At 43.6% G+C, this 17,655-nt stretch overlaps 1 protein-coding gene, 1 long non-coding RNA gene and 1 other non-coding gene across 6 annotated transcripts in view; 2 read left to right on the top strand and 1 right to left on the bottom strand.

The window, feature by feature from the left end:
- LOC143664119 (uncharacterized) overlaps positions 1-16,293 on the bottom strand; it is a 42,174-nt gene extending 25,881 nt beyond the window's left edge. Inside the window, exons 1-4 of one of the 4 annotated variants that reach the window (XR_013166326.1) lie at positions 16,045-16,293; positions 13,898-14,014; positions 12,190-12,300; positions 9,137-9,246 (exon numbers count right to left, since the gene is read on the bottom strand). This is a non-coding gene — a long non-coding RNA (uncharacterized LOC143664119). Of the gene's footprint in view, positions 1-9,136; positions 9,247-12,189; positions 12,301-13,897; positions 14,658-15,379; positions 15,448-16,044 lie in introns of those variants that run through there. The other 3 variants (XR_013166325.1, XR_013166323.1, XR_013166324.1) reach the window with 3 other exon arrangements.
- On the top strand, positions 8,662-8,768 carry LOC143665087 (U6 spliceosomal RNA). Its single transcript, XR_013166760.1, has one exon. It is a non-coding gene; the product is annotated as a U6 spliceosomal RNA (small nuclear RNA).
- Positions 15,483-17,655, top strand: part of ERGIC1 (endoplasmic reticulum-golgi intermediate compartment 1) — a 112,255-nt gene continuing 110,082 nt past the window's right edge. Inside the window, exon 1 of the mRNA XM_077137657.1 lies at positions 15,483-15,691. Within this exon, the coding sequence (XP_076993772.1) occupies positions 15,483-15,691 (209 nt within the window). The remainder of the gene's footprint in view (positions 15,692-17,655) is intronic.

The following is a 17,655-nucleotide window of genomic DNA, read 5'->3' on the forward strand; positions in this document are numbered from 1 at the left end:
GCAAAAACATTTTTAAATTTGTACATTTAGTCACTATCGCTATACACTCCAGGCATTCCTAGATTAAGGTATGTTTTTAACTAGGGAAGTCAGGAAAGCTTCAATGAGAAGCAGAGACTTTTTTTTTTGAGCAAAGACTTGAAAATGTGGGTCGTAGGAAGGACAATGGCCTGTCCCAAATGTCCATGTCCTAATCCCTGGAGCCTGTGACTATATTAGCTCACATGGTGAGTGAGATTTTGCAGATGTGATAGGTTGATTTATGTATTTTGGAAAAGCTTGTTCTTAATCTTAAGACCTTCTTGTGGATGTGACTCCCTTGTAATTAGGACCTTTTGATGATGGTATCTTTAGTTAAGGCATGGACCAAAGAATCAGGATGAGTCTTAATCCTATTTCTGGAGGCCTTACAGAGAAAGCTGCAGAAATAAAGCCATGGAAGCAGCGAGGAGCTAGAAGTCAGTGGAACCCAGAAAGAGAGGAGAGGATTTCGCCATGTGACAGAAAGCCAAGGATCCCCAAGAATGGCCAGTGAGGAGTAGGCAAGCCTTCTAGCCTCTGAACCTTTGAGCCAATGAATTCCTGTTGTTAAACCAGCCCATTGTGTGGTATTGTTTTAGCAACCAGGAAACTTAAATAGTCGTGTGATTAAGATAAGGAACTTGAGATGGGGAGGTTATCCTGGATTATCTGGGTGAGCCCAGTGTGATCACAAGGGTTCTTTTTTATTGATGTTTGTTTCTTAGGAAGTGATTAAAAAAATATATTTTTATTGAGAAATCTTCACATACATACAGTTCACACATAGTGTAAAACAGTGACTCACAATATCATCACATAGTTGTGTATTCATCACCATGATCATTTTTAGAACATTTGCATCACTTCAGAAAAAAGAAATAATAATAATAAGAAAAACTCATACATTCCATACTTCTTACCCCTCCCTCTTACTGACCGCCAGTACTTCAATCTACCCAATTTTTACCCTTTATCTCCCCCTATTATTTATTTATTTTTATTCTTTTTTTTTTTTAACTCATCTGTCCATACCCTGCATAAAGGGAGTATCAGACTCAAGGTTTTCACAATCACACAGTCACACTGTAAAAGCTATAACATCATACAATTGTCTTCAAGAATCAAGGCTACTGGAACACAGCTCTACAGTTTCAGGCACTTCCCTCCAGCCACTCCAATACACCATAAACTAAAAAGAGGATATCTATATAATGCACACAAATAACATCCAGGATAACCTCTTGACTCTGTTTGAAATCTCTTAGCCATGGAGACTTTATTTTGTCTCATTTCTCTCTTCCCCCTTTTGGTCAAGAAGACTTTCTCAACCCCATGATGCTGGTTCCCCACTCATCTTGGGAGTTCTCACAAGCATTCTTGAAGAGAGAGAGGGTGGGAGTCAGTGAAGGGGATGAGATGACTCTATGCCACTGGCTTTGAAGATGGAGGAAGAGTCCATGAGCCAAGGAATGCTGGTGGCCTCTAGGAGCTGGAAAAGGCCAGGAACCAATTCTCCCCTAGAGGTTCTAGAAGGAAGACAGCCCTGCTGACACTTGACTTTAGCCTTGTAAGACTGATTTTGAATTTCTAATATCCAGAACCACAATGTAATAAATGTGTGTTGTTTCAGCCACCATGTTTGTGGTATGTTGTTCCAGTAGCAATAGGAAACAAATACAGTGGAAGTTGAACCATCAGTCATCTGAGAAAGGGCAATCCAGGCAGATGGGCAACAGTGTAAACATCCTGAGGCAGGCATGTTCCTGCTGTGTTCAGGGTATAGCAAAAATCCAAAGATGCTGGAGCAGAGGGAGGAAGGGAGTACATTAGGAAAGGAAGTCAGAAATGCAGGCGGTCAGAAACTATCTGGTCCATGTAAGAAATGAGGGTGGTTTAGGTCAAGATATAGTCATGTGAAGTGGTTAAAAGTGCTCAGATTCTTAATTTATTTTGAAGGCCTGGGAAACTAATACCAGAGTCCAGGGTCCTACAAAGCTGGTGACCCTGATAATCTCTGTCCAGCTTGGGCCTGAGGGATCTGTGCCCAAGGATTGGGGTGAAATGAAAGAAGACTAGCCCTGGAACAGACCGAGCCCAGCTTCAAATCACCTTGGGTGACTTACTGAATGCCAAGCTCTGAACTTCAGTTAAGGTAATCCTTGAACACTGGTTTCCCCCAGGTTCCCTGTAATGGGTAGATGGGTAAATCACCCCAGATCTAAAACTATGTTTATAGATTTTTTTTTCCAAACACAATTTTTCCAGACATGGAGATGATCAGACACTGACTATAGTGTAACTATGCTTGCTATATTCAGGGCAATAAAAAGCTATGTCTGAAAATTCTGTGCGGAAACTGGGCACTATACAAAGTAACCTTATCAGGCAGTGTCTTGGCAGGCCACTGATGGCATTCTCTAAGTGGATAGTTAGTGGAAGGTTTAATAAAGAGACACCTTCAACAGTGTGGACGGAATGTAAGGAAACTGCAAGGTATATCCTGGATCTACGAACAGTGGACTGCCATTACTACCCTTATGCCTGAAAGGGCATGGAGAAGAGGGAGTGGAGACTGGATCTTGGAAGGGTGGAGAGAGGTGGAAGGGACCACCTGAAAGACACTGTGAACTTCTTTGAGGGGTACAACCAACATGGGTGACCCACCAGGGTGGAAGTTGGGGGACTAAATACCAAACTTTACTCTCCTCTTTCTTTGCATTCCAAGAGGTGTTCCCCACTGGCTGAAACTAATGCAGGCCAGCCTCCCAGCATACAGAGAAGGGTGGAGAGGAGAGCAGAGTTGTTCTGGAGGGAAAAACAGAAGAAGTCATCCAGCCCTATGACATAGCATACCTGGAAAAGAACCAAATACTTCTAAAACTGAAAAATACAATAATTAATCATTAATTGTTCAATAGATGGGTTTAATAGCCGAATAAACACAGCCAAAGACAGAATTAGTGAACCGAAGCTAGGTCAGAAGATACTACCCAGTATGAATAGAGAGGCTAAAGGCAAGAAGAGAAAACAAAGAAAATAGGGCAGAGATAATATTTGAAAATATAGCAGTTGTAATTCCCCCCAAATTTAGAAAGACATTCAGTAAGATCAATGACACTCAAATCTACATCCACGCAGAGAGACAGAAAGGAGTCAATGATAATATCAAGCTTTGGGGATGGGCTACCAGAAAGATACGGTTGCCACCAACTGAGATGGGGAGACAGAGTGGTGCAAATTTGTGAGATTTGAGGAATAATTGCCAGTGGGCCCCTGTGCTGGTTTGAATCTGTGGTGTACCCCAGAAAAGCCATGTCCTTTAATCCTCATTTAATATTGCTGGGTGGGAGCTTTTTGATTATCCATGAAGATGTGACCCACCCAATTGTGGGTGGTAATGCTTGGTTAGATGGTTTCCATGGAGATGCATCTCTACCCGTTCAAGATGGGGTTGCTTACTGGAGCCCTTTAAGAGGGAACCATTTGGGGAAAAGCTTTAGAGCCAGGAGAGCCAGGAGAGTCCACGCAGCCAAGACCTTTGGAGATGAAGAAGGAAAATGTCTCCAGGGGAGCTTCATGAAGCAAGAAGCTGGAGAGAAAGTTAGCAGATGGTGCCATGTGCCTTTCCAGTTGAGAGAGAAACCCTGAACGTCACCAGCTTTCTTGAACCAAGGTATCTTTCCCTGATACCTTAGATTGGATATTTGTATAGTCTTGCTTTAGTTTAGGCATTTTCATGGCCTTAGAACTGTAAACAAGTAACTTAATAAATGCCCCTTTTTGAAAGCTGTACCATTTCTGGTGTATGGCCTTCCAGCAGCTTGCAAGCTAGAAGAGTCCCTGTGAGCCTTTGTGTTAGAACCTCGACCTCTGGAGCTCTTCTGAGTAGGTTGATAAGAAGTCTCTTAACTATCCCGAGACCCTTCTCCTAGTCTTGGGTCTACTCCCCATGTCTTGCCTGAAGATTGCAACAGCAATCCTCCCTGGCTCTCCTCCCTGGCTCTCCCTCTCCACAGAGAGTGAAGAGTGAAGCCACTAGAGTGAAGCATCTAAAAATTGCAAGTTGTTGATGGAGGATGTGTTTTCCAGTTCCTCTGGTTTCTATGAGGAGGGATTCCCCCTCAATACGCCTGGGCTCTGCTCACCTATCACAGGGGGGATGAGGTGGATCTTTTTTAAACTACTTTAATGAGATATAATTCACATACCATATGATTCGCCCATTTAAAGTGTATAATTCAATGGTTCTAGGAATATTCACAGATACACGCAATTATCACCACAGTCAATTTTAGATCTTCATCACCTCCAAGAGAAACCTTGTACCTTTTAGTTATCACCGTCCCAGATGCCTGTCACCCCCACCCCACCCCAGGTGCAGGCCACCTACTCTGCTCTCTGTCTCCATGTAGACTTCCCTATTCTGGACTTTCATATGAATAGAATCGTATATTATGTGGTCTTCTGTGTGACTGGTTTCTTTTACTTCACTTAGTTACCGATTTCAAGGTTCATCCAGGTTGTAGCATGTATCAGTATTCCATTCCTTTTTATGGTTGAATAATATTCTGTTTATGCATAAGCCACTTTTTCTTTGTCAATTCATCAGATGATAGACATTTGAGTTGTTTCCACCTTTTGAAAATTATGAATAGAGCCCTATCAGCATTCATGCACACTTTTTTGTGCGAACATATGCTTTCCTTTCTCTTGGTTATATGCCTCAGAGTGGTATCGCTGGGACCCATGTTAATTCTATGTTTAACTTGGAAGAATTGCCTGACTGTTTTCCAAAGGAGCCATACCATTTTGCATTCCCACCAACAGTATATGACAGTTTCGATTTTTCCACATCCTCACCCATACTTCTTGTTAGATGACTTTTTTTATTCTAGCCACCCTAGTGGGAATGAAGTGGTTTTTTATTGTAGTTTATTTATTTACTGTTAGTCTTTAAAAAAATTTTTTTTCTTTTCTATTTTTTCATTACATGGGCAGGCACTGGGAATCGAACCCGGGTCCCTGAAATGGCAGGCGAGAACTCTGCCACTGAGCCACTGTTGCCCTAAAAAAAATATTTTTATTGAGAAATATGCACACACATAGAGTCCAACCATATTATTTAATCAATGGCTCACAATATCATCACATAGTTGTGCATCCTTCACCATGATAATTTTTAGAATATTTGCATCACTCCAGAAAAATACATTAAAAGAAAGAAAAAAGAATTCATACATCCCAAACCCCTTACCACTCCCTCTTATTGATTCACAGTATTTTAATCTACCCAATTTTTATCCCTTATCTCCCTCTATTACTTGTTTATTTTCCATCTCTTTTTTTTAGTCATCTGTCCATACACTGCATAAAGGACGCATTAAACACAAGGTTTTCACAATCACATGGTCACATTATAAATGCTATATATATATTCAATCATATTCAAAAATCAAGGCTACTGAAACACAGTTCAACAGTTTTGGGTGCTTTCCTCCAGCCACTCCAATACACCATAAACTAAAAAGGGATATTTATATAATGTATAAGAATAACCTCCAGGATAACTTCACGACTCTGTTTGAAATCTCTTGGGCACTGAGACTTTATTTTGTCTCATTTTTCTCTTCCACCTTTTGGTCAAGAAGGCTTTCTCATTCTCATGATGCTGGGTCCCAGCTCATCCCTGGGAGGCAGATCCCATTTTGCCAGGAACCCCTGGGAACCATGTTCCATGTAGAGGGGAGGGCAGTGAGTTCACCTGCTGAGTTGGCTTAGAGAGAGAGAGGCCACAGCTGAGCAACAAAAGATGTTCTCTGGGGGTGACTCTTAGGCATAATTATCAGTAGGCTTAGCTTCTCCTTTGCAGGGATAAGCTTCATAGGGGCGAGCCCCAAGATTGAGGGCTCAGCCTATTGAATTGGTTGTCTCCACTGCTTGTGAGAATATCAGGAATTCCCCAGATGGAGAAGTTTAACATTTCCTCCTTTCCCCTCAGTCCCCCAAGAGGACTTTGCAAATACATTTTTATTCTCTACCCAAATTCCTCTGGGATATAGCAGGGCATCACACTAACCTGTACAAACCAATAAGATCTCATGCCCTATTCAAGATTCCATGTAATTATGATGTTCAAGTAAACTGACCATACCAGTTAAATTATATATCGTGCTACCCAAAACATAAATTTTGCATCAAATAAACATCTTTCCCTTTGGTCTCACACAGATTGACATTTGAAAATATGGGCCATATCGTCCTTTACCCAATATTCTGATTTACCTTAGTCCTATCCAGATCAGCTTCATTCATATCTCTAGACAAAATCTGATCACTTCTTCAGCTTTTTTAACAGTTGCTGAATGGAATAATGATGATTTTCATAGCTTCAGTGCTCTAACTCTGAGTCTCAGGTATCACATAAATACCTGAAGTTTCAGGGAATGCTTCATTATGATTTTGATTTACATTTCCTTGATGACTGATGTGCTCACTCTTCATGTACATCTTCCTTGGAGAAAGATTCTTTGCCCATTTCTAAATAGGGTCATCTCTCTTTTTATTACTGTGTTGCATGCATTCTTTATATATTCTAGATATGATTCCCTTATAAGCTATATGATTTGCAAACATTTTTCCCATTTTTTGTGTTGTTTCACTTTCTTCATAGTGTCCTTCAAAGCACAAATTTTTTAATTTCTACGAAGTACAATTTATCTATTCTTTTTCTTTTCTTGCTTATGCTTTCGGTGTCATCCTTTAGAATCCTTTGTCAAATCCAAGGCCATGAAGATGTTCTCCTATGTTCTCTTCTAAGAGTTTTATACTTTTATTAGCTCATGCATTAAGGCTTATGATCCAATTTGACTTAATTTTTGTAAATTGTGTGAGATAAGCGTCTAGCTTCATTCTTTACATGTGGCTCTCCAGCAGTCCCAGCACCATTTGTTGAAAAGGTAGTTCTTTTTATTGAATGGTCTTGGCACCCTAGCTGAAGATCTGCTGACCATAAACATATGTGTTTATTTATGGACTTTCAATTTTATTCCATTGATTTGTGTCTATCCTTGTGCCAGTACCACACTACCTTGTTTAGCATTGCTGAGTAGTACATTTTGAAATTGGGAAGTGTGAGTCTTCCAAGTGTATAGTGTTTTTTTCAAGATTGTTTTCACTATTCAGGGTGCCCTGCAATTCCATATGAATTTTAGAATCAATTTGTCAACCACTATCAAGAAGATAACTAGGATTCTGATAGGGATTTAATGGAATCTGTGGATCTGGGGAGTGCTGCCATCTTAAAAGTATTAAAACTTCCAGTCCATGAACATGGAATGTTTTTCCATTTGATTAGCTCTTCTTTAATTCCTATTAATAATTCTTTTAAACATTTTTATTGTGAAATATAACATACATACAAAAAAAGCAATACATTTCAGAGTATATTGTAACAAGTAGTTATAGAACAGCTTTCTGGGTTTAGTATGGGTTACAGTTCCAAAGTTTTAGATTTTTCCTTCTAGCTGCTCCAAGACACTGAAGACTAAAAGAAATATCAATATAAGATCAACAGTTACACTCATTTGTTAAATCGTATCTTCTCTGTTATAGCTCCTCCTTCTGCTTTGATCCTTCTCCCAAACATTAGGGGTATTTGAACTCTGCCCATTCTAACTTTTTCATATTGGAAAGGGGTGTTGATAATTTGGGTTGGGGGGTGGAACTAGTTGATGTTCTTGGAGAGGTTGGTCCCTCTGAGTTTCAGGACTTATCTGGCCTAGGAACCCACCTGGAGATTGTAGGTTTTCTGGAAAGTAATCTTACCATGTAAAACTTTGATGGAATCTCAAAAACAGCCCTAGGTGTTCTTTAGGGTCAACAGGAATGGTTTTGGTTGGGGGTCGGCAAACTGGTAATTAGCATATCTAGCTGAAGGTTGCATAAGAGTAGCCTCCAGAATAGTTTCTCTGCTCTATTTGAACTCTTTCAGCCACTGATACCTTATTTTGTTATATTTCTTCTCCCCCTTTTGGTCAGGAAGGCATTGTCTGTCCCATGGTGCCAAGGCTCACCCCTGGATGTCATGTTCCACGTAGTGGGGAGGGCAATAATTTTCCTTGCAAAGTTAGTTTTAGAGAGAGAAGAGGCTGCATCTGAGCAACAAAAGAGGTTCTCTGGAAGTAACTCTTAGCATAATTATAGGTAGACTTAGCTTCTCTGCTACAAAAACAAACTTCACAAGGCAAGCCTCAAAATCAAGGGCTTTTCTTGGGACAGAAATCCTAGAATGAGCTGAGACTCTGCATCAAGGGATTGTGAAAACCTTCTCAACCAAAAGGGGGAAGAGCGAAATGAGACAAAATAAAATGTCAATGGCTGAGAGATTCCAAACAGAGTTGAGAGGTTATCCTTGAGGTTATTCTTATGCATTAAATAGATATCATCTTGTTAGTCAAGATGCAATGGAGAGGCTGGAGGCAACTGCCTGAAAACGTAGAGCTGTGTTCCAGTAGCCATGTTTCTTGAAGATGAATGGATAATGATATAGCTTTCACAATGTGACTGTGTGATTGTGAAAACCTTGTGTCTGTTGCTCCTTTTACCTACCTTATCGACAGACAAGTAAAACATACGGAATAAGTGCTTGCTTCGGCAGCACATATACTAAAATTGGAACAATACAGAGAAGATTAGCATGACCCCTGCACAAGGATATCATGCAAATTTGTGAAGTGTTCCCTATTTTAAAACAATAATAATAAATAAAACATATGGAATAAAAATAAATAATAGGGGGAACGAATGTTACAATAAATTGATTGAAATGCTAGTGATCAATGAAAAGGAGGGGTAAGGGGGATGGTATGTATGAATTTTTTTCTGATTTCTTTTTCTGAATTGATGCAAATGTTCTAAGAAATGATCATGATGATGAATATGCAACTATGAGATGATATTGTGAATTACTGATTATATATGTAGAACGGAATGATCATAAGTTAAGAATGTTTGTATTTGTTTGTTGCTATATATTTTTTTAAAAATTTAAAAATTAATAAAAATAAATCAAGGGCTTGTAACTCTGCAAGTATAATGGTATCCCAGTTTTGCATACCTCCTCTCCTACTTCTTTTTGCTTGTTTGTTTCTTCCTTTTTCTCCTTCTTCTTCCTCTTCCCCTACTTCTTGAAAATGGGGCATGACGTTCATTTGTACATCAGAGTTCCTGTCATTAAAAGACGTTCAGTGATTATTTGCAGAATGAATGAATGAGTATTTGCAGAATGAATGAATGAGTGTCTACTAGGAGGTCAGGGGACTTTAATAGAGAAAGGAGAGTGGTTTGTTCAGAGGCCTTGGTAGGAAGTCTACATTACACTCAAGTGCTCTCTGGACTGAAGGAGGATTATTATTTTTTAATCTCTCTTCATCCAGACTATGGCTGAATCAGCCACACCCATGGAACACAAACCATTCTCCCATTACGGAGGATGAAAAACAAGTCTGACATGGCTATTTCCCTGCTTAAAACAACTTTCAGTGACGTGTTTGGCAAGAGGGGGTGGGAAAGAGTGAGTGTTTGGATGCATGGAACATTCTCCATTATGGAACATTCATTTGTTCTGTAATTGACTGATTCACTCAACAAGCATTTAATTGGCACCTACTACGTGCCAGATACTATAGAGATTACTTAATCTTCACAGCAAGCATTTAGTGTAATGTATTAGCTATCTGTTGCTGCATAACAAATTACCCCAAAACTTCATGGCTTCAAACAACAAACATATATGATCTCATAGGAATCCAGGCGTAGCTTAGTTGGATGCCTCTGGTTCAAGGACTCCCATGAGGACGTGGTCAAGCTGTCGGCCAGGCTTGTAGCCGTCTCCAGGCTTAACTAGGGCTTAAGGATGTTCCAAGCTCATTCACAAGGCCACGGTCGCTATCAGGCCTCAGAAGATTCACTTGCGAGCTCACAACCCACGGGGCTGCCTCATAAAATCACAGCTGGCTTCTCCAGGGCATTTGGTCCAAGGGACAGTGAGAATGTCCAAGACAGAAGTTTTTAAAATAACATTTATTTTTTTATTTTTTGGCTTCATGCATTTATTATTGTTGGGTATTAGTATGAGTATTAAATTAAATCTTGTTCTAAATCATGTAATCATTTTTTAAATTATTTATTTTTATTGATATGTATTATATATTCCCATACCATGTAATCATCCAAAGCCTACAATCAGTGGTTCACAATATCATCATATAGCCATGCATTTATCATCACAATTGACTTTTTTCCCCTTTTTTTGTGAAAAATAACATGTATACAAAAAAGCAATAAATTTCAAAGCACAGCACAACAATTAGTTGTAGAACAGATTTCAAAGTTTGGTATGGGTTACATTTGCACAATTTTGGGTTTTTACTTCTAGCTGCTTTAAGATACTGGAGACTAAAATTTATTGATTCAGCAATCATACTCGTTTGTTAAACTCTACCTTCTCTGTATAACTCCACCATCAACTTTGATCCTTCTCCCACTCTTTAGGGGTATTTGGGCTATATCCATTCTAACTCTTTCATGTTGGAAAGGGCTGTCAATAACATGGGACAGGGTAATATAACATTTATTTTTTGCATGGGCAGGCACTGGGAATTGAACTTGGGTTTCGGGCACAGCAGGCAAGAATTCTTCCACTTAGTCACCATCACACAGCCCAATTTTTAAACTTTGAAGTTAATTGTGCAACACAGAAAACTGAAAAGCACAAGAAGCAAAGAACTCAAAAGTCATCCAGAATCGCAAGCAGTTTACAGTTTGACATATCATTCCTGGCCCTTTTTGTGTACAAGCACACCTGAACATACATTTCTATGTGGTTGAGATCACACAGAATTTATTATGCTTTTTCATGAATATTTATCAATCCAAAGTCCCAAAGCCATGAGTATTGTGATAGCCAAGAATACATGGCACTAACTCAATCAGGGGAAAATGTAATCCTGCCTTTCTTGGGAACAACAATTTCATAAAACACAAAAATGGCAACAGGCCTCTATAGATATCGGCAGAGTTACAAATACCACATTCCCTTAATGCTCAATTTAAAATCAGACATAAAGCAAGAGTACAAAAAGTATAATGCATCTTAGAGAATTCATTGTCAGGTCTATATCAAAATAATAGCAACGTATGTTTCCACTGAGTTATTTAATAGCATTTTCCCATGGTACAACCAAGAGATGTGCACATACAATGGCTCATCAAAATGGAAATAAGACGAATGCACAGGTAGTTCAATGGTAGAATTTTCATTTGCCATGCCAGAGACCAGGGTTCAATTCCCCGCCCTTGCACTTCAAAAACAAAAACATCCAACAAATGATGCTGCAATAACAGGATATTCACATGGAAAAAATAATGAAATGTGACCCCCAGCGCTTAACATACACACACAAAAAAGAAGGAAAATATGACTATTCCCCCTCTCTGTACTTGCTTCTGCTCCTCTGCAGCCAACCTAATGAACAAGCAGTGTGCATGCTGCCCAGAGGTGGTTTACCAACTCCATGTCCAAGATGCTTCTATTCCATTAACAAAAATGATATTTATCAATTCATTAATTCACTAGCTCCACTTTGCATCACTTCAAGACATCTAAAGAGCTTAGATGTTGCAAAATAGAGAATCTTATCCACAGTAAACACTGGTATTTTACAAAAAATGCATACAGAACCATGATTATAACCTAAAACTGTCTTCTAGATATAGAGATACGAGCAAAGAGCCCTGTCTCTTCTTCCTCTTCCATGATTTCAATGACCAAAAATAGAATCCACTGAGCTCCAAGAAGTGGGTTAGCAAAGGTCACTCCCAGAAGACAGTTCTTCCTATAAACCAACACAAGGACATTTCCATTGAGACAATCGTTCTACCTTTATTTTTAATATATTTTAGAAGCCACAATCTTTTTCTAGCCTAACCTCACAAGTGACATCCCATCACATCTGCCATATGCTGCTATTATAAGTGAGACCAGAAGTCTAGCCTTCATCCAAAGAAGATGTTCAAGGGTCTGAATACCAGGAGGCTAGATTAATTCGGGCAATCCTACAGGCTGCCCACCACATCTAAGGTCCATTTCATATGCAGACGGATGCCCACCTGGTTAAACAACTGTTCCAGTCACTCAGCTAGAAAGTTGTGTGCCTCTGAAGTATTTTTCCATTTCACCAGACCAGTTGGAGGGAGGTGAAGGAAGGCCAGGAGAAGGTGCTGGGAGAAAAACAAAAACAAAAACAGCAGTAGGATCTGTATTCGTTATCTACTGCTGTGTAACAAATAACCCCACAACTTAGTGCCTTAAAACAATAAACATCTTATCTAAGGCATCAGGTTTCTATGGGTCAGGAATTCAGGAGCAGTTTAGCTGAGTTGGTTCTGACTCAGGGTCTGTCATGAGACTGTAGTTAAGCTCTGGGCTTAACAGTCCAGGGCATGTCTATGGCTTAAGCCATGTAATGTCTTCTATGACCTAACCCCAGACATCACACTCTGTCATTTCTACAATATCCTGTTGGTTAAACCAGATTCATAATGGTTACACAGGATTACATATGGCATGATGAGGATCCTCGGGAGTCATTTTGAAGATTGGCTGTCATGGGGTCCCACAAGATTAATAATGCTAAAACTCAACTTTTATTAAGTCACTTCCCTGGCAAAGATAACCAGAGCTTTCCTGTGTACTGCAGCATGCAATCTGATTTCCTCAGCTCTGTCTCCTACTGTCTCCATCTGTGACCTTTGCTGATATGGCTCCCCCAATCCTGCTCGAGGCCCCCAGTCCCATCCTCTCTGTTCTGGGGGAAGGCCTGCCTCCCTGAGAAGTCTTCATTCAGCCTTCAACACCTAGTTATTAAGCACCCACCATGTGCATGCTCTGGCTGGATATTGGGATACAATGATGAGCAAATAGACACTCAACTATATCTACCCAAGGAGGTAGACATCAATCAACAAGTAACAATCTAATTATCCATTGTGACCAAGTCTTCCCAAGGAAAATTTCCAAGCATCCCATGGGAGGTTTGGCCTATAAAACTTGAGCCGTCAAGTAGTTAACTAGGTGGGCAGGTATATTAGCATTAGGTTCAGGTGTGAGTGTCTGAAAATCCAAAATAGCAGTAGCTTAAACAAGAGAGGTATTTGTTTTTTCTTGCATAGAAGTCCAGGCAGGTGTTTGAGGACAGGTATGGTACCTCTGAGAAACAAGGACCCAGGCTCCTTCTATCTTGTTGCTCTGTTCTGTGTGGCTTCTGCCTCGTGTCTAGAACTATGGCCCCCACATTCTGTGCAGCCAGATGGAGGAGGGAACACAGAGGGCTAAGGGCATATGCTAACTATTCCTCAAGTGACCACCAGCCACTTCCCCTTACATCTCAGTGGCCAGAACTCAGTCACATGACCACACCTAGCTGCAGAGTAGGTTGGGAAATGCCATTTTCATTATGGGCACCTGTATGTCCAGCCAAAAATTGGGAGCTCCATCACTATGCAAAATTATCAACAATAGTCAACCCTATATTGCATTGACTCTTTGCTAGGCACTGTCCTCATTTCATTCTCACAACAACTTATGAGAAATGTACTATTATTTTCACTATTTTACTAGACAAGGAAACTGATACATGTGAGAAGTGAAAGGGAGGTGAACCCATACAGTTTGGCTCCAAAGTCTAGGCTTTTAATAATGAGGAAGGGGAGAATGGATACTGGGAGATGTGAGCATTTTCTATCCACACGATAGGGTGAAAGACAGGAGAAGGATATTCCCAGCAAAAAAATAGCAAATGGAAAAGCCCCTACCCACCCCCAGCAAGTTCCTTTATAGCAGTGCATCTTAAACTGGAATGTGCAAACAAATCTCTTGGAGATCCTGGACACCTGATTCAGTTAGGTCTGGTCTGGGCAGTTTCGAGCTGCTGGGCTGTGGACCACATATTGAAGAGGAAGGACCAATGGTCAATATCCAATGTCAAGGCCCCTTCACCCTTCCTGCCATCTCCAAGTTTCCAGTTCAGCCTGAGACTTCCTTCCTTCTCCCATTAGCACAAGGCACAATGAGTCCTGGATAAATATTTGCTGGGTGAATGAATGAATGAACGAATAAATGAAAAGGAATGTTGGGGGTCAGAGGGAAGAAAAGGCAACTGGTCAGACCATGGTGCATGCTCCCAGGAAGGGTCTGGCTCACCGGCTCCAGCCCAGGCCAGACCCTTTGCCGGAGCGTTCATTTGGGACCTCCTCTAATCCTCCCAGAGGGACAGGTACACTCCCTCTATTTATAGAAAAGGAAGTTGCCACTGACTAGGCTGTTTTTGAACATGAACCTCACCTTCCTTCCCTGGGACTTTTCAAACTCTGTGTTGTCACGCCTTGGGGGTATGGGGGCAGTGGCAGAGCCCCAGGAAAGTTCAGGAAGCTCAGAATGAGGTGTCTCCGGATCCCAACCAACATCCCAAGCCTGAGTCTTCCTCCAGATGCCCAGTTTCTGAGTTTCTCCAACAGTCTTGTGTTGCCTCGCCCACCATCCCCTCTAAACATCTTAGCAATCATCAACAGAGCTGCTGATTAACTCTGTATTTCAGAGGAGGAAACTGAGGCTGGGTGGGGGTGGAGGGTGGGGGTGTGATGGGTGGTGGTGGTGGCAATTGGTACAGTGCCCCTGGGTGAACTCACAGTGCAGACCCCAGTCGGCCTGTGGGTCCTGGACCTGGCTCATAGTAGGTCCTGTGGGTCTTGGACCTGGCTCATAGTAGGTGCTCACTGAACACTGGTTGGAATGAACCACAAGTGGGAACTGGAAGGAGACAAACTATCAGGCCAAGCACAATAACTTAGGGTGCTTCAGCGATCACTAGGTGCCAGGTACCAGGCTGAATCATTCTTCCAATTCTCTCACTGCATCCCTTGAAAAAGCCTCTCGAGGTTGGTGTCACCATCTTCTTTGTGCAGATGTAGATAGGTGGCTCAGAGAAGCCAAGTGACTTTCGCAGAGGAGCACAGCAGGGAAGTGGTGGGTTCACTGTAGGACCGCCTTACCTCCTCCCTTCCAAAACCTCAGTAGTAGGCCTTTACTAAGAGCTCGGCTAACACCTGGAGCATTTAATCTTCACAAGTCATTGAAACTGTTTTATCAATACAGAAAAAACGGGGTTCTGAAAGACCAGGGGTTTGCGCGAGGTTCCACGTACAGAACGCGAAGGAAAACAAAGCGAGAGGTTGAAAGAATGAATGAATGAATGAATGTACGAGTTTGGGGGGAAGCTTCATTCCCCTCTGACAGCCTTACCGCGCTCTCGGCGGCCCCAGACGTCCGCCCCACCCCGGCCGGGCCCGCGGGCCCCTTTAACCGGGCGGCGGAAGGGGCGGCCGGGGGCGGCGAGCGGCGTCCAATGGGCTGTGCGGAGCGTCACTTCCCGGCGGCGGGAGGCGAGTGGCGAGTGTTGGGGGGCGGGGGGCGGCCGGCGGGGGCGGGGCGGCCGGCGGAGGCGGTGGCACCCGGCTCGGACCCACGCGGCGCCGCGGCCCGCCTGGCCTGCAGCGCTCCCACCTCCCGTGGCGGCGGCGGCAGCGGCGGCACGATGCCCTTTGACTTCAGGAGGTGAGTGTGGCGGCCCCGCGGGCACAGAGGGTACCCCGGCTCGCCGCGGACCCCTCATCCGGTGTACGCAGAAGCGGCCCTCAGCCCGGGGCATGCCTCGACAGGTCCCCGGGGGATGGGGCCCCGGCGGCCCCCCTGCCGCACACAAAGCCAGGCAGGGCCGCGGAGGCCCTCTCGTGCAGCGGGAGACAAACCCATCACCTCCCGGGGCCGTCCCCTGAGGGCCTGGACACTTTGCCTCCTCTCATCCCCCTGCTCCAAACTGGGGAAGGGACAGATTGCCTTCCCACCCTCATCTCTCAGAGGAGCATTGCCTTCCTCCCCTCTCCTGAACGGGGCTTGGTGGACCCCACCCCAGCTGACAGGTGGGTCCAGGGCACCTCCAAGGCACCTCCAGTGGCTCAGGGATCCACAGGGGGCTGCAGCCACACTCCTCCTGGGAACAGCTGGGACGGGTTTTAGGTTTCCATAGCTTGAGGCTCCCCAGACTGGGCAGATAAAGAGGTATGCTTGGATGGAAGCCTGTTCCCTGCCAGCTCTGGGAGCGCCATAGAAAGGGGAGGAGGCAGGAAAGCTGTGGAGAGGGCTTTGCAGAGAAGCAGGCCCGGGTCTGGCCTTGGCTTGCTGCAGTCACCACAATGGGCTCTTTGTGGGGGCGCAGCCGCCTCACGGCCCACATCGAACTGGGCAAGGCCTTCTGGAAATCTGCCCCGGAGAGGGAGCTCCCTCTGATCTTGCCATAAGGTATGGAGACTGTGGGGGGATGCCCTGGCCCGGGGCAGCCCCACGGTAGGTGCCTGGCTTGGAAAATTGCAGGGTGTCTGCGTGGAAAGGAGCTGGATTTGAATCCTGGCTCTACCTCCCTCCACTGAGCAGCTCAGTATGTTCTAGAAGGTAGGGGTACAGCTCTGGGTTCAGCTCTCCCTTCCTGCCCAGCTGGATGACCTGAGCAAGTGTCTAAAACCTTTCAGTACTTCGGTTTCATCATCTGCAAAGTGGGGCTGAAAAATAAGATCCCCACCAGTGAAGCACTTAACACAGAGCCTGGCAGGGTAAGTTCACAAGGGTGCTGGAATGAACCAGGGGGCTTCTCCACGTGGTGTTTTCTTCATCAATAAAATAGGGATTCTGATGCCTGTTTAACAGGAGTGGGTTTTCCCTCTCCGCCTCCCCTCTCTCCTTACAGGTATGAATGAAGTGACAGCCTAGCCAGGGAGAAGAGTTCCTAGGCTGTCAGTGACCCATGGCATGTGAACATATTGGGAGTTTAGGCAAATAGGCAAGCATTTGCCAGCCCCTGCCCCCTTCCAGGCAGCTCTGAGCCAGGTACCAGTGTCTCTGAAACAAATGTTTGCAGAGCAGGCCAGTTTTGCGGAAGGAGGGCCCCACCCAAGGAATTCAGGGACAGTTCTAATACCAGCATCTAGGCCGGGGGACCTGCAGGAGACACACTGATTCCTAGTTTCACCAAGCCTCTCCTTCCCTGGGATGAAAATAAAGATTCCCACCCTCTCCCTGTTTGACCATGTAGTTCAGTAGGTTCAGGCGATTTTGACCTTATTGGGAAAATTGCTGCTTTTGGTCATTTAATACCTTCACACTGCATCTTAGGACCCATTTACGGAGGAGGAAGTTGAGGCTCCAGGGCCAAGCTCTTGCTCTAAAGCACGGGGCCGCTACATGGGAACGGTGGGCCTAGGTTGAAGGCTTGTGGTGAAGTGAGGAAAATGGGCAGGGCCAGCTCTAGACTTTGGCCACGTTGCTTTGCGCACCAGCCCTGTGTTAGGCATCGATATTTAAAGGGGACACGTCCCAGGTCTGGGAGGCTGGCCACCCTGGGGTTCCCGTGCATGCTTTGCTTTGGAGTGCTGGTGGAATGCCCCCACGGCCCCTTGAGGGTTTGGGCTCACCACAGAATAGTGAGGATTTACACCGTAGGGGTTGCACCATCCGTGTCCTGTAAA

The sequence above is a fragment of the Tamandua tetradactyla genome, chromosome 20 (genome assembly GCF_023851605.1).
Source record: "Tamandua tetradactyla isolate mTamTet1 chromosome 20, mTamTet1.pri, whole genome shotgun sequence".
In the NCBI taxonomy this organism is placed as follows: domain Eukaryota; kingdom Metazoa; phylum Chordata; class Mammalia; order Pilosa; family Myrmecophagidae; genus Tamandua; species Tamandua tetradactyla.